This window comes from Macaca mulatta, chromosome 8 (genome assembly GCF_049350105.2).
Source record: "Macaca mulatta isolate MMU2019108-1 chromosome 8, T2T-MMU8v2.0, whole genome shotgun sequence".
In the NCBI taxonomy this organism is placed as follows: domain Eukaryota; kingdom Metazoa; phylum Chordata; class Mammalia; order Primates; family Cercopithecidae; genus Macaca; species Macaca mulatta.
Window position 1 is genome coordinate 111921492 of NC_133413.1, and position 17260 is coordinate 111938751.

General features: G+C 41.4%; 1 protein-coding gene across 4 annotated transcripts in view; it reads left to right on the forward strand.

The window, feature by feature from the left end:
* Nucleotides 1–17260, forward strand: part of GRHL2 (grainyhead like transcription factor 2) — a 184879-nt gene that overhangs the window by 87508 nt on the left and 80111 nt on the right. For all 4 annotated transcript variants that reach the window (XM_015145804.3, XM_077943941.1, XM_028852802.2 and 1 more), the window contains exon 7: nucleotides 987–1098. In XM_015145804.3, coding sequence (XP_015001290.1) covers nucleotides 987–1098 — 112 coding nt within the window. The remainder of the gene's footprint in view (nucleotides 1–986; nucleotides 1099–17260) is intronic.

The following is a 17260-nucleotide window of genomic DNA, read 5'->3' on the forward strand; positions in this document are numbered from 1 at the left end:
CAGGGTCTCACTATATTCCCCAGACTGGTCTTGAATTTCTGGACTCAAGAGATCTTCCCACCTCAGTTTCCCAAAGTGTTGGGATTACAGGCATGAGTTACCCAGCCCCGCCCTAAGAAGTTCTTAAGGAATGAAAGTCCATGAAATACTTTTCTGGAACAGTAGGAAGGTGCCTAAGAAGTGTTTTGGATTGCAGTGAGAGGAGGAGTATTCCTGATACTGTAATTAAAGGGTTTTATTTGGAAGAGGGTTGTTTTTGGTACTGTTTCCATTTCATAAGTGACGGTGAATTAATGTGTATTTAGTTTAATGAGGCTGTTTATAATTTAGAACTGAAAAGAGTTTTGAATTCTTATTTCTGCAAGATATAATTAGTTTCTCAAGCTCATTTTTAAAGTACATTCACATTAGATTTAAATAGATATCATAGTTGCTCTTGTGTTTTTCGGTGTATGAAATATCTGTAGTTTAGATCTATGTTCACCAGTATGAATTTGTCTTTTAGCATTTTCCTCATTTCCTTGGTATTTTTCTCATTAATTTTGATATTCCAGCCTGAGGCACTTCATTAGCCCACAAACAGATGTTTGCTTCTTTACAAATGGCATCACATTTTATGTTTAAGGAGTAGAAATTTCAAAAGAATGCTTGTTTCCAATGCAAGAAAAAAAAATTTGGGTGGGTTTCTGCTGACCTCACTAAATAATACATTTGCTGATAATTGGTTGATCTGGTTGTTTATAACCTCCTGGTAAAACTGATGTAGGACTCTTTTTTTTTCCTTCATGCTGTTCTTATTTTTCAATCATTTTTTGAGTAGGTCCATTTTATAACAAAACAGACATACAACCAAGCTTGTCTGGGCTTTTCTAAAGCAAGAAAAGCAACATGACACAAAAATACCTCTGGTAGAACTTCCAGAACTGGAGACTGAGGCAACAGAGGCACTGAACAAAAAGTAAGCTCCACGATTCTTCCCTCTGCAGAGTGTGGTGATGGTGGTCTTCAGTGAAGACAAAAACAGAGATGAACAGCTCAAATACTGGAAATACTGGCACTCTCGGCAGCATACGGCAAAGCAGAGGGTCCTTGACATTGGTAAGTTGACCTTGACTTCTCTGTATAATCCTTGATAAACTGACATGTTGTCTCGATGCCAAGGGGAGCCCGGCGCAGTAATCACAGCTGGAGCCACAGAGCTCTTGTGATGTGCCAGGCACGAGTCTATGTCAGGACATTTAGTGCAGATCAGACTGAATAACCAAAATCAGGCTAAGGCGAGAGCAAAGCATTTTCTATTCTATGAAAGTCAACTGTGTCTCATAAAATCATAGTCATATATTTAGATTTGCAATGACCATTTCAATTCCTAAGACGTGTTTTCATGGCCTCTCCATTTGAACCTAATAGGCAGTCAGCAGGTCAGATGAACTCTTATCCTTGTGACATAAATAAACTCAAGCTCATGTGACCCTAAAGGCATTTGGCAAAGGTCACGTGACTACACGGTGAGTTTCTAGTTCCCTGTCCAGTGTTTTTTCCATTTCAACACACGCCTAGTGTATGCAATGCTAGGTGGTCAGGCAAGTGAACCGTTTAAAGAAGAAGTGAATCTGCCAGGAGTCTGTATACCCCTAAACATGAGGTCTGTTCTGTACAGACCAGCAGCCCCCTGGATGGCACATCACTTGGGGTTCAGTCTGGAAGGCAACACCCATGCCCAGTAATTCACTGGGCATGAGTCCATTGCCAAGGTTGGAGAGGCTGAAGGCACAATGAGACAACTCAGCTATTACCTGCAGGGCTGGAGAATCAAAGGTAGGAGGAGGTGGGTGTTGGAGGAGCCACCCAGCAGGAGCTGGGACCACAGAGAGAGCTGCTTTCCAATGGGAGATGAAAGCACAGCAGAATCACTGCCAGAGACATTCTCAATGCCAAGAAGGAGGAGAAGAACTGTCCTGGCTTCTTTCTGCCTCCTGATCTCTTGCCAGTGCCTCCCATTGGCAGAATTTAACTCAGAGTCAAAGGGCACATTAACCCGGAAAGTGCAGTTTGCAGAATCAACCTCTGAGATGCAGAGCAAAGCAGGGGAAGTCAGGGAATAGATCTTAAAGGCTCCAAAAATTACTTAAAAACAGACAGTAATGTATGTGTTTCCAAATAATTTTAAGACTGTTTCCATAAGAAGTAAGTCATTTCTCATTTGTAGACTTTATTACTCCATTTTGCTGACTAAGATGCTGCAGTCCAAATGAGTGTGGGCTAAGTGAAGGTTCCCATCATGTTGGGTATGAAAAGGTATTACTGAGCCTTGCAAAGGATGATTACTTTGATTTCTTACACACTGCAGTGAGGACTTTTCAGATCTTCCATTTCACCCTGGCTAGGACTCCTTGACCACAATGGCAGATTTTAGTGACTAGGATAGGGTCAGAGACTCACCGTAGAAGATACTGAAACTAGTTACTGGTTTTTCTTGCAAAATAGTTAAGCCGCTCCTCACCCCTGCATCACACACATACACCTATTGTATTAACTAGTCAAACATATTTATCGAATAAACAAGGAAACTGGGGCCTAGGAAGGCTCACTGGCCTATATCACATGACTCCCCCTCAGATAATTAGTGCAACAACCGGGATAAGATCTGTCTTCCTGACCTGGGTTGATAAACTAAACCAAGACCTGGTGACTAGGACGGGGATTGGGGATACTTGCCTTAACCTGTTTAGTTAAATCTGCATAGAGCAGAGGAACAATTTTATTTTATTTAAAAAGTTAGCCTTAAAATTATTACCCAAGAAAATGAAAGGAGCAATTAAAGAGAAATATGGCGTGGGTCCAAATAAGGCAAATAATAAAAGCATTTTACTGGCATACCTGTTGATCCAACTTTGATATCGTTACAGGGTTTACTTTTCTGAGACTAGAATGATTTTTCAGATCTTGTGAGACTTCAAATCTTCTCTTCTTTATCATCTCTTGCCTGCCTTCAGACTTTTCTTTCTGTATACACGTGTGTCCCCACAGACACACATGCTTTGTCTCTGAGATTCGTGACATTTACTAAGTAGCTTCTGGGTAGCTGGGTGACTTGCTTCCAACCTGAGAACAAGGCATTAAATCCATCAGTTAGCTTCAATGAGACATGTATTTTCTGAGCACAGTCTCTACCCCAACTTCAACCTGACATCTGCTCACATAGAGTGAGAAAATATGCAAAAATCTCATATAATTCATTCTTCTGCTAGATTAAAAAAATCAAATCATGCATTTCTCTGCCAGTGGGTTGTAAACACCATTTCCCATGTAAAGGAGCGCCGATGGTGTCCTGGCACATATGTCTGCCTGTTGCACCGTCATCTGCTTTAACTCTGGAGTGTGATGTTGAGAAGGTCACCCCTTGTCTCCACAAGGAGTATCATGGAAGGTTATCACTGCCTGCAGAGGGTGAAGGAAGGCAGAGTGGGTGGGCCATACATTTGCCAGTTTTGGTTAGGAGCCTTCTAATGGCCTAAACAATAAAATAAAAAAAGAAGTATCCGGAATTATTTGATGCATTTCTTTTTCGAAACCTCCCTGAAGCTGGAGGTTAAACTCAGGGCTCAAAAGTCGCAGTTCCCAAATCTCCACTAGCATCTATGGTCTGCAGATCCAACAAAGTCAGCCAGGCAGTGACCCTGAAGCTGGAGTTAGAGACCAAGATGAGGGCCCCTTAGCTAAAGCAAGGGTTATTTTTTTTAAAATTGATACATAACAATTATACATACTTATGGAATACCTGTGATATTTTGATACAGGCATACAATATGCAATGATCAAATCAGGGCATTTAGGATATCCATCGCCTCAAACATTTACCATTTATTTGTGTTCAGAATATCTCAAATCTTCTCTTCTAGCTATTTTGAAATATACAATAAATTATTGCTAACTGTAGTCACACAGCTCTGCTGTTGAATGCTGGAACTTATTCCTGCTATCTAACTGTGTTTGTACCCATTAACCAATCTCTCTTCATCCCGCCCTCCCCGTCACTCTTCCCAGCCAGGGTGACCTCAAGTGATCTGCCTGCCTTGGCCTCCCAAAGTGCTGGGATTATAGGCGAGAGCCACCGCACCTGGCCAAAATAACCCATTTTCTTGTTTAAAAGCCGAGATGCTAAGAGGGAAGAATTTTATGCAAGGTCACACATGTGATAAGTGGTATGTAGGTAGGATAGAAACCCAAGAATGCCAAAATGTGCACCATTTTTTATTTTTATTTATATTATTTATTTGTTTACTTATTTATTTATTTTTGAGACGGAATCTCACTCTGTTGCCCAGGCTGGAGTGCAGTGGCACAATCTCTGCTCACTGCAAGCTCCGACTCCCTGGTTCAAGCGATTCTCCTGCATCAGCCTCCTGAGTAGCTGGGGCTACAGGCACGTGCCACCACACCCAGCTAATTTTTTGTATTTTTAGTAGAGATGGAGTTTCACAGTGTTAGCCAGGATGGTCTCGATTTCCTGACCTCGTGATCTGCCCGTCTCGGCCTCCCAAAGTGCTGGGATTACAGGTGTGAACCACTGCACCCCGCCATTAAAAAAAAATATTTGAAGCTCTCTCTCCACCATATACCGCCTTTGTATTCCAGCCTCTAGCCAGTTCTTGGCATCCACCAGGCCATCTACATGGAGAGTGGCTGATTTACAGACGTCCTGATTCTTTGGTCTGTGCCTTCCTCTCCAGATGTGGAGGATGTTTTGCAGTCTGAGTGGTGGACCTCTTGGCTCCTGCTGGTTCTGACACTGGTGGAAGCCAGTTTGATACGCGGTTCTTGTACATTGGGTCATAAACTGTTTGGCAGGAGTTGGGGGCAGGGGAAGAAAACATTAGCAATGAGCTCTAACTTGATATAAGTAAACCAAACAAACCCAGGCCCCAAGTGGATTCTGCTGCTTTTCAAAACACATAAGCAAAGTCCTCTAAGTCTCACAAGTTCATTCTTGTAAGCTCCTTGAATAACAACAATTATTCAAGGTCATAAATAAGTTTACATTCTGCAGTCCCAGGAGCATTCCTGTATCAGTTATACCTCCTGTGTGGAATCACCACTTAAATTAAATTTGCAGTTTGATTTCCTCTGAGTGAGAAAGCCCCTTTAAAAGAAGACATGGAGTTAGGAATGGCCCCATATTAGTTAACACCGGTTTCAGGAAAAGCATAGTTATTCCATATTCATTCTGCAAAAGTTTACTGAACACCTACTATGTGCCAGACCCTTTGTTAGGCATTGGCAACACAAATGTAATTAAGGCAGAGCCCTGTACTCAAACTGCTCAAGACTAAGGGGCAAGAAGATGACTAGCTGAGATACCACGTGGTAAGTGGCAGCATAGAAGAGCGCTTCCCAGAGAAGTTTCTGAGACTCATGTGAAAGGATAACTAGGGCATGTGAGGTCAAAAAGGTAGGGAAGGGTGCTGCAAGTCGTGCAATAGCACATTCATAGGTACGGTAATCAAGACAAACAAAAGTGGGACTGAGGCCGGGTGTGGTGGCTCACGCCTCTAATCCCAGCACTTTGGGAGGCCGTGGTGGCCAGATCACTTGAGGCGAAAAGTTCTAGACCAGCCTGGCCGACATGGTGAAACCCCCTCTCTACTAAAAATACAAAAATTAGCGGGCATGGTGGCAGGTGCCTACAATCCCAGTTACTCAGGAGACTGAGGCAGAAGAATCCCTTGAATCCAAGAGGTAGAGGTTACAGTGAGCCCAGATCACACCACTGCACTCCACCCTGGGCAACAGAGCAAGACTCTGTTTCAAAAAAAAAAAGTGGGACTGACAAATTATTTAATAAAGTCTGATAACACTATTAGCCAAGGTAGGAAGGGTGGATACTCTCATGCATGCTAGTGAGACTGCTAGTTGATTTGACCCATGCAGAGAGTAGGGTGAAAGAAGAAAGTACATGGGGCTGTGGAAAGGCTTACATTTTTAAAGGGGATCTTAGAATGGCAGGGAGATGAAGCATAGATGGAATTTTCTGGTCTCAAACTCTGAAAGAAACCCTGGTTAAGCTGTTTTTATGTGTCACAGGCTGAAGCCCTGGGTCCCCAATAGAGGCTGACTGAGCCCAGGGAGGATTCTAGGGGTCCACAGACCCAGAAGGCTCTGAGTGTTAGAGGTTCATTGATTCTTGACACCTCAGTCCTGGTGGCAAACCTCAGAGCTGCGGATAGAACGTTAGGGAAATGCTATTTGAGTTCTTCTGTGATCACCCACCTCACCGTGTTTGCAGATGAACATCACTAAGCCAGAAGTGGAGCTCAGAGTTTCTTACTCTTTGTTGCTTTAACGTATCTTGGCTCTACAAAGTCTTGTTTTACAGTTTTGTTGGGGAGATATTCAAGTGTGTGTGTGTGTGTGTGTGTGTGTATGTATGTGTATTTATACTTTTTTATACTGAGGTTTATCATGAATATCTTGTTTAGCCATGTTTTTCTGTTGTTGAATGAGGAAGATTTTAGAGATCCAAGATGTGTAAGAGAGGGTAATAATAGAAATTATACCTGCAAATAGCCATTCATCCAAGTGGCTGTGTTACATTTGCACATCAGTCCTCCCAGAATAAGGACAGACAGTAGAGAATGTGCAGAAGTAATAGTCAAATAGAATACTGTGATAAAATGAACTTTCTCTGGAATGAGTTGCAGTGCTTGATATTGGAGGCTTTGGATAACCACTGGGGATTTTTGGCAGGTCTGTAATGGAATATCTGTATTTTAGGGGGGTAATTCTAAGCCAGCATGTGGGATGGATGCAGTGAGGGATGGACTGGCAATAGAAGACCAGCAATAGCCAGGCGAAAGACTGGGATTGGAGGCATGAATTGCAAAGGGGAAATACAAAATTAACCCAGAGTGAGAGACAAACTGTAGAGCTGATAGAGCCTTGATGACTGATTGGCTGTGGGGGATACAGGGGAAGAAAAAGATTATGTAGAAAAGCGCAGCTTTGCTAAAGGGTTGGATGTCCTCCCCAGAGGCACGGGAGACAGAAGGAGCAGCATGGCCAAGTGTTGGGGGAATGGAGGTTGGCCAGGTACTGAGTTCAGCCAGGGGCGTGTTGATTTCGAGGCACCATCTACACACAGAATAGTCTGGGAGTTTCCCAGGACTTATTTGCACAGTGGAGTTACCCTGTTTTGCACAGTGTGTGAGCCATTTAAAAAATCTTTAAAATGGATCACAAATAAAAACGTTAACTGGACTAGGTATCAATCAAATCTCCTCAAATAGTGGATAATTCCAAAACCACGTTCTCGGGAAGGCATATTTTTCTATTTGTTACCTTTCAAACAGGGAAGGGAAATTAGAAGAGGAGGTTCAACAACCAACATTAACTTCATAGAGCGAAAGCCAGAAGCTACAACAGTTAATTGGTAGCACATTCATATATAACTTCTCCCTATGGAAGAGAACTAAGAATTCCTTTACTACTTTCTGGTGCAGATGTTCCAAAATAATGCACGTAACAGTTCTTGTGCTTTCAGAATGGGCAGTACAGGTTGTGATGTCATGAGCCTGATTCCATAAACACATCCAAATAAACATCATTACTTTATAGTCACATCCAGTGTAAGCATTATTGATACAAGGTTGTAGTTAATTATGAAATAAACTGTACGCCCTTTATTCAATGTCTGTCTTTAATGTTGGTTTGCAGTAATCTTTCCTGTATCAGGATTTATTAGTTACATTGTTAATATTAATCCTATAGATTTCCATGGTAATTAGCAGGCAATTATAGTACAATTTCAGTTATTAGCATGTGATTATAGGATTTTCGTCTGTGTCCTAATACAAATCTATTTCTTAAGAGTTAGTGTTTAAATTGTGTTCTGTTGAAAGTAGTTTTATAGTAAGGTCACGCTTTTTTGAAAACTTAAGCTTTCAAAATGAAATGAAAACATTTCTTCGCTTTTGATTCTCCATAGTTCTCTTTGAGGGAAAAGGAAGCCTCTCAAAAGACTCTTGATCACAGACTTTAGTTGACCTGTGTGAATGATTCAGCATGGCTGTCCTGTTAAGGTCTAGAAGCTCTTTTTAATCTGGATTCATGCTCCACTTTCAAACAGGAATCATAATTAAAACCAAAGGACAGTTTATTTTAACTGTTAAAAAAAATAAAGAGTTTTTTTCTTTTAGTTTTTTAGAGGAAGCTGGCTTTGGATGTGCCCTATAAGCATGCTTTCTCAGTTTTTATAGCCAGTCCTGGGCTTGGCTACTCTGAGAGCTATGCAGAAAAGTGGGAGGGTGGAGATTTAAGGTGGTGTGTGGGAAGAGGTGATGTCCAATTGTTGGGAGGTCAGGTAGCCAGGTAGCTAGGTGGTCAGGTGGTAAGATGATCAAGTGGCCAGGTGGCCAGGTGGTCAGGTGGCTAGGTGGTCAGGTAGCCAGGTGGTCAAGTAGCTAGGTGACCAGGTAGACAGGTGGTCAGGTGGTCAGGTGGCCAGATAGCCAGGTGGTCAGGTAGCCAAGTGTCCAGGTGGCCAGGTGGCCAGGTGGTCAGGTAGTTTGAATTTGTGGCCCCAACAGGCCTGGGAGGCAAGGGCATCAGCAACTCCCAACTCTCTTCAGCAGGGCTTCCTGCTAGTTTAGTTCTCTGGCTCTCTGGAGGGCTGTCCTTTTCCCCAAATTATACAGATTTGCTGTCTCCCTACAGTCTGGAAAATGTAGGTCTTCCCTCCCTTAAAAATAACCCAAGTAAATAGAATTTCATTTTTTGATGTTTTTCTAGGCTGTTTCCATACTTCTGAATAGATATGAAAAATAAATTTGGTTACAAACCTAACCAAACCTCTTGAGAGCTCCCAAATTAAAAAAAAAAAACAAAATCCAAGGGCTGGTGAGAATTAAGGCTGTAGTTAGAGCTCAGTCAGAAGAGCAAGCTCCATCCCCACGTCCTCCCCAGGACCAGATGTGAGGGGGACTCTGGGGTGTGGGCCAGCAACGGCCTCACTTGCAGCTCCAGATCCTTCTCTGTTGCATCCGCCCTTGCTGTTATCACGAGTTCATGTGCAGTGTGAGACATGCTCTGTTTTCTAGAGACGTGCTAAAGCTGCAGTTACGGAAAACTCCTTTTCATCTCAACCTTGATTAGAAACATTTCTGTGATAAAAGTGCGGTAGGCTGTGAAGGTTAATTAACTTAAAACACTGTAAATGCAAGTGTTCTCTAAAGTTTGATATTTGTTTAGGCAGAAAATAATTTTCAATCATAATTGAGCCACTGTGGGTTTTCACTTACTGGATAACTGTCTCAGGATGAATCCTGGAAACTCATTCTGTTGAGGCCAGCATCTCTGGGGAAAATCCCTTCTGCTGTGTGTATGATAGGGGTGGTCCTCGGGCTCCCTCTGGTTCCCTCCAGGGAAGGGTCAGGATCCTATCCCAGCTCCAGCCCCTGATCCTTGCAGACTCCCTTTCAAACTATTGCTGGGCCCTCCTCTTTCCTTCCACCCCATGGTTCTTAAGAGAGGAGCCTGTGCTTCCTGCCCGACATCTTAAACTATCACTCATTTCTCAATCCAGCATAATCTGTCTTTTATTAATATTTTGAAATGACAGATCTCTTTTCACCCTTCACTATTTTTTCCTACTTATTTCCAACCTCTTGTTTGACCCTTCTCTGGGGTTCTCCTTGCCTAGAATAGCCCGCCCTCGCTTCTTCACCTGGAAGACATCTCACACCTTGAGACCTTGTTCCCCTAAGATCTTCCTAATCTTCCCAGATAGAGTCAGCTGCTCCCACTGCGGGCTTTGCTTTAGATCTAAACAATAGCACTTGGCAGGGTTTCACTTGGTTCATTCATTCATTCATTTATTCATCCTACTAGACGCTGAACTTTTTGAATGAAGAGAGGATTTTTTTAACCTTGAATCTTTGTATGCTTAGCAGCTGGTACAGAACCTGGCAGAGAACAGATGCTCAACCAATGTTGCATAATCGATGAGTACATTGCCATGTGTGGTTTTGTGCATCTAGGTGACAGTGACAGTAAGCAGACATGTGCCTGGTTCACTGAGAAATCTGACTGGGGTTGGACTGTCCTCTTTCATGCTGAAAGAATCATTTTTGGTAGTATTTTTCTGATACTGGAAGACTATGCCTTAATACTTCCATTTCTTATATTTAAATATATTTTATTGTACTATAAACATTTTGATATAACTTCAATACCTCTGAGACTTAATTGCTAGCCTACAAACATAATATATATATACTCATAAACAAGTATAAATGTCTCCTTTTAAACTTAACTAGAAATTATTTCTGTTTTCCTGAAACAAATGTGGAAAATTGTTGAAAGGCAAACTTTTTTTTTTAAAGTAGCTAGATGTGTAATTAAAACTTATAACAAATGTGTCCCTTCATCTTTTTCTTCACTGCTCCTCGGAACTCAGTTTTTCTGGTTCCAGCATATTATTGTTTAATAAGCCTTTTCTGATATTTCTCCTACTCCTGGAAATGTTAAAGCTATAAGTGGTTAACCAGAAGGAATGTTACAGAGAAGACAAAAGCAGACAATACTTGAAGAGCCCTCTGAGGGTCTGTTTTAATGACAGGGTAAAGCTGTCCTATAGAGATACTGGTTTAGATGATGAGATTTCAAAATCAAAACATACGCACATACTCACACGCACAGATAACTGAAACCACTGATAGACCTACTGTATTTAGTACTATACAATGCTATATTTCCTATCTGTCATTTTTTTATACACATTTACTGGACATTGAGTTGTTTTTCCCCTAACTGATGGGACTTTTGTTATATCCATAGTTGTATCATCATTCTTTCATCTCCAGAGTGGAATTTATACTTTTATTTGATTTCATGTTTTTCGTTTGGAACCTCGTTTTCTTTTTTCAGATATGCATTTAAGGAAACTTCAAGCACTCTCATAGTATTATAGTTTTCAGTATTATTGGATTGGCTTAAAAACGACACACACACACACACACACACACACACAAAATCGTAGAGATACAATTAGATAGTTCATGAGACTCATGTGTTTCATAAGCAAAACTATAGAGCTGGTCTATTCAGCCATCCTCTAGCATTTGCTAGAAGTTTCTGCCCCTGTGGCCTTCAATAGAAACAAATGTATGTCTTTGTAACATCCACAAGTGTGAAATTAGGCAAATTTAAAGTTTTTCTTCCTTGTTTACAAAACCTAAAACTTGCCAAGTTTTTTCAAAATTAAATTAAACTCTTTGAGGTTGTAGAAGCCAAAATAAGGTAAAGCTAATCTGAAGAAAACTCTTTGAACAGGCTTCAGGAATGTGGACCACCACTAGTTTCTCTGCTTTTGAAAAGACATGTGTTGAAATAATTGAGTGCTTAATAAATGAGAGTCTCGTCATTGTTCAACAATCCTGTGCCATAGGTGCTGTAGTGTCTCCATTTCACAGATAAGGCAGCCAGCTTAGTGAGGTCATGTAGTTCTCCAAAGGTTGCTCTGGACTCAAGTCCACTCACACCCACCATCTGGGGTCAGCATTACAATGGTAAACTGTAATAGCAACAGCAGTTTCCCTCCTTAGGAGAATTCAAATTCCTATTTTGACGTAATATCAAAATCTCTAACAATTTTGGAATTGATGAAAAATAAGTAAAAGTACACAGGACTAGCAACGTGAGTCATTCAAGTAGCAGTTAATGCAAAAATCATTCCTGCAACAAACTAGAATAGTCCATGAGCCACTTCCCACTGACTTAACACAGGTAAGAGGTTTACCTTCCCACGTCACTTAACTCATTCTGTGTCTGTGATTTGGGCAGTCAGGGGTAAGTGGGAAGCTTGATAATGAACATTTATCTTACCGTATTTTGAGTAGCTCAAGTAATTGGGCTTGTAGTTCAAATTTAGTAAAAGATAATCCACTTGAAGATTGGTAGTCTTTGTTCTGCACTACCAATTACCAAAAAGTTATTTCTAGTGTTTGAATCTATTCAGTCTGCAACTCTGAAGTACAACTATAAGTGTCTGAAAATTTTTTCTCACACTGAGGGTTGTTAGACACTAGAATGAGGCTGTGGAATCTTATAGAACAGACGTTCTTGAGACTCTTGCCAATAATATAAAATACCACCATTTCAGAAAGAGTTCAGTTTCGTTTTATAAATTAGAGTCGGTTTAACCAAGTGTTATAGTTTCTGGATATATCATCGGGGGTGGGAAAAGATTAGAGAGCTTTGTGGGAGAAGGGGCCCTGTTTGCTGGGATGATTACTGCTGATTAACCACATTGGGCAGTAACTTCTAATCCTACGTGCCTATAACTTCTTGTCCCCTCATGTACTCCCAAGAGTGTCAGTATATTAGACAACAGCATGAAGAATAGAAAACCGGCATATGCTTGAGTAGTTCGTGCAGTGTTATAAGCGTCTTACTTACCAAAGCACAGTTTGCATTTTCATTCATTCAGAAAACTGTCAGAAACTGCCAGGTACTTTTGTGTGATTTACAAATTAAATTTGTGGACAGAGACAAAATGGTTATAGTTAAATCTCCCTGAGCCACATGGACTAATGAAACGAGCTGAATGTTAAGCCTGTCTGAGTTACTAAATCTGGAGCTATGTGCTGTGGTGAAAACAGGGGCACACGTGCATGTGTGTTTATGTGTGTCTACGTACAGGATATGGCCTATTGTCAGTTTGAAATCAAGTTTGCTAGTCAAGACCAACATTCTTAAAAAATGAAATCATATAGAATAAAAAATACTAGCATACACAGAACATAGTAATGGGGTACAATATAAAATGTTCATACTCTGTGCTTCTGGTCAGTACAACTTGAAAGCTATAACATTGTCTGTAGAATTCCTTCTCCACAAACAGGAGGGTGAATCAAACCCAAGTGAAACATTAGATGTAGCCTAAAAGGAAAGTTCTAAGAAACACAAATGTTATCTGTGAGGGTATTATACTAAGCCATGGAGAGCAAATAGTAATGATATTATTAATAATTATACCTTTAATAATATGTTAATAGAGGAGTCTCTCTATGCTGGTCACATATGTTTCCATAATTTCAGCTGTAATTGCCCTGGATTTTGTGTGGAAAGGTGCTCATTTGGCTGTGTAGCAGAGAAGTCAAAGGCCTCTGGCATGTATATAGATGAATTTCATAAGTTCCAATCCCAGCTTGGGATTACAAACTGACTGTGGGGGATGGGAGAGTACTTACATGCTTACCTGTTTCCTATCCTATGACATAGGAATAATAACAATAAAAAGCTACCAAGCAAAGCTGTCTGAGGTAATACTTGTGAAGTATATATGTTTAGCACAGGGCTCTCAAAAAGTGGTGGCCATTATTATTATTTGCTCATGGGCCAGTATTTCAATGATGAAAATACTTTAGTGCCTCTGAAAATCAGCTCTAGTGTCAACACACTTAAGGAAACCCAGTCAGGTCACCTCTGACTCTGTAAAGCATTATGAAGAAAATAATGAACTCATAAGTGAGTTCTTGTGAGTCATTCGGGTTTTAAGAAGCCACTGCTTTGATTTTGAAAACAGAAAAAAAAATCTCAGAATCTATTTAGACTAGGGTTCATTTATTCTGCCTGTTTCAAGTCAGAGCAAATGCTCCTGGAATGACCCTCTCCTGTTTCCTGAGTTTGAGCCGATCCTATTGGGCACTGCAGACAGGGAGAAGTGGATGTTTGAGGACAGGTGGGAGGTGCAAAGTGGAGACCATTATTGGTCCCACCTTCCACTATGAGACTAGCAGGGCCCAGTTCTCTTAGCTATTGTCTCTATTTTGTAGATGAGGAAATTTCAAGTTCAGAGAAGTTGAGTTAACTCACCGGAGGTCTCAGGGCTTGGTGGGAAGAAGGACGGAAAATTAAATTCAGGTCTGTGTCTCCACCACCATGTCCTTTCTCTCTATGCCCTGATTGCCACCCTGTAAATAGACTTGTAAGCATCAGGACCCCAAATATATAAACTATGTCGAGCTCTCAGCTTTTGTTAAAAGCATCTTATTAGGCTGTGGTATATGTACCTTGAGTCAGCAATTGTGCCCAGAGCCATTTTCAGCATTCCAGCTTCATTATTTCACTAGTCCAGACAGAATCCGCACCTTTCAGAAGAGAAGCAATCTTTATATTAATTATGCTACTCCTTTTAATCTCCAACAATATATACAAAAATAATTAGAAGGGGTAGTTATAATTTACCAAGCGTGTGAAGCTTAATTAAGGTGGAGGAATTAACACTGCCTTTGACGGGATTTCCAGAATCACACTTGCACCTCCAGTCAGTCTGAAGAAAGCTCAGCCTCCAGAAGTCTGAATTTAAAAACCTATTAACAGGCCAGTGATTATATGCAAAAGATAAAAAATAGAAAAGATAACAAAAAGATTCACCGTAACAATTCAAATAGAATTGGATCCCAGAATTTCTGTGCCAAATATAACTTGCCAGAAACACAAACACAAAGCATTGCACTTTCACACATCCTCAGCAGCCCTTTGCTGAAGCACTGCAAAGTTTATCATCATTTCCCCAACATAGACACCTCTTGTTTTCTTAGAAAGGCTAACTTTGGAATTTTTCTTTCAGTCTTCACAGTGCTTGCAGTATATGGAGATACTTTCTTGTTTGTCTCCTCTCTACTGAAGCACCCCAACCCTGTCCTTCTTGTCAAGGAATCTGCAATGATCCCAAAATGTCCAGTCTCTTTGCCTCATCAAGGTTACACTCCTTTAGTGCTTCCCAACAAACTAGTAGCCATTGTAGGACATACTCTGATCCCAATATCTGCTGACAATGTATTGTTGAATTTGCAAGACGAATATGGGCAGTGGTTAAAAGTGTGGCCTTTGGCATCAAGCAGACCCGGATTCAGATCTCAGGTTGGCTTGTTACCAGCTACGTGATTTTCCACAAACAGCTTAACTTCTCTGTGGGAGGAAGATGCTGATTCCTGCTTCACAGAGTGGTTGCCAGGATTAGCAGAGGTGATAAAAGCTTCACATAGGCTTGGCACGAGCTTGTAAGTTCTCTGTGGCAGTTATTATCCTGAGAGCATTTGCACTTTAATGCCAGGAGATGACAATGTCTTTATCCAAAGGATGGAGTGTTTCAGGATGAGCTTCCAGGCATAGGAATAAGAAGACATCCTGAAGCAGGTGGTGCTTGAATCTTTCTGTGCAGGTAACTGCCTGTCCTCCCATATTGGTATTTAGTCCTCCTAAGAAGGGAAATCTGAGAAGCGAAGAGGAACTCTCACATGGACTTCATTGATAGTTGACTTAGGACCTTAATGACACATATAGCACTTTTTTTGTTTATTTTTTTTTTTTGAGACAGAGTGTTGCTCTGTCACCAGGCTGGAGTACAATGGCACAATCTCGGCTCACTGCAGCCTCTGTCTCCCGGGTTCAAGCAATTCTCCTGCCTCAGCCTCCTGAGTAGCTGGGGTTATGGGTGCGCACCACCACACCTGGCTAATTTTTGTATTTTCAGCAGAGACAGGGTTTCACCACGTTGGTCAGGCTGGTCTCGAACTCCTGACCTCATAATCTGCCCTCCTTGGCCTCCCAAGTTGCTGGGATTACAGGCACGAGCCACCATGCCTGGCCAAATATAGCACTTTCTAATACTGTGTGGAGTGAACCAAATGCACCAAAATAATCCAATAATGAAATTGCTCCTTTTAATTATTTTGGCATTTCCATTTGCCATAGAACAGTATTAAGTGTAGTCCCCAGACCAGCCACATCAGCTCTACCTGAGAGCTTGCTAGAAATGCAAATTATTGGCCACATTCTAGACCTATGGAATCGGAATCTCTGAGAGTGGGCGGAGAATCTGCATTTTACCAAAGCCCTCCAGGTGAATCTGGTGCCCTGCAACATTTGAGAAGCACCATTATAGAATATCCACTCAAGCCTGTCAGCCATGGGAATTTGGAAACACTTGTTCTGCTTTGGGAGGATCCTAGCAGGTCCCTAGAGAATTTCTGTGTGTTCCCATACACTTCACTCTGAGATTCCAAGGACATACACAGCCTTAGAGAAGACCCTGAACGTTTTGGCTGTATCACTGGCAGCATATGACATTAACAATGAGATCAAGTTCACTCTTATTTCATTAAAAAGACTCCCATTTTTTCTCCCCATGGTTTTATTCTTTTTGTTGTTGTTGTTGTTGAGATGGAGTCTCTGTTGCCCAAGCTGGAGTGCAATGGCGTGACCTCAGCTCGCTGCAACCTGCACCTCCCGGGTGCCAGTGATTCTCCTGCCTCAGCCTTTAGAGTAGCTGGGATTACAGGCACCCATCACCACGCCTGGCCAATTTTTGTATTTTAGTAGAGATGGGGTTTCACCATGTTGGCCGGGCTGGTCTTGAACTCCTGACCTCAGGTGATCTGCCTGTCTCGGCCTCCCAAAGTGTTAGGATTACAGGAGTGAGCCACCACGCCCAGCCAGCATAATTTTTTAAAACCTGTTTCGGCCAATAATAATATTGTTGCATCATGCCTGTTTTGGAAAATATTAAGCCATTTTCCTATTTTTTCACTTATCCTCACGAGGTAGATGTTAGTATTGTGTTTACAAACTAGTATTTAAAATGTGTAGTTTTTATGTTGCCTTGTCACTTTTTTTAGGGTAAAAAAATCCATTTGAAATTCAATATGTTCACAATGATGTGTTTTATAATTCGTTTAAAGAGGGATGATTATTTTTTAGCTATGGTAACTATCATTGCAAAAAGAAGCCATTCACTCAGGTCACATGAGTTCTAATCACAGGAAGGAATCCCAGATGTAGGAGGTAGAGAGGGACCCTTGAAAATGATATGTCCTCGTCCTAACTCCCAGAACCTGTAAATATGACCTTATTTGGGAAAAAGATCTTTGCAGATTGTGATTAAGGATCTCAAGATGAGATCACTCTGGATTAAGGTGGGCCCTACATCCAATGACAAATCCTTAGAAGGGGGAACAGTCTGGGCACGGTGGCTCACACTTGTAATCCCAGCACTTTGGGAGACTGAGGCAGGCAGATCACCTGAGGTCAGGAGTTCAAGACCAGCCTGGCCAACATGGTGAAACCTCATCTCTACTAAAAATGTCAAAAAAATTAGCCAGGCGTGGTGGCAGGTGCCTGTAATCCCAGCTGCTGGGGAGGCTGAAGCAGAAGAATCACTTGAACCCGGGAGGCAGAGACTGCAGTGAGCCATTGCATT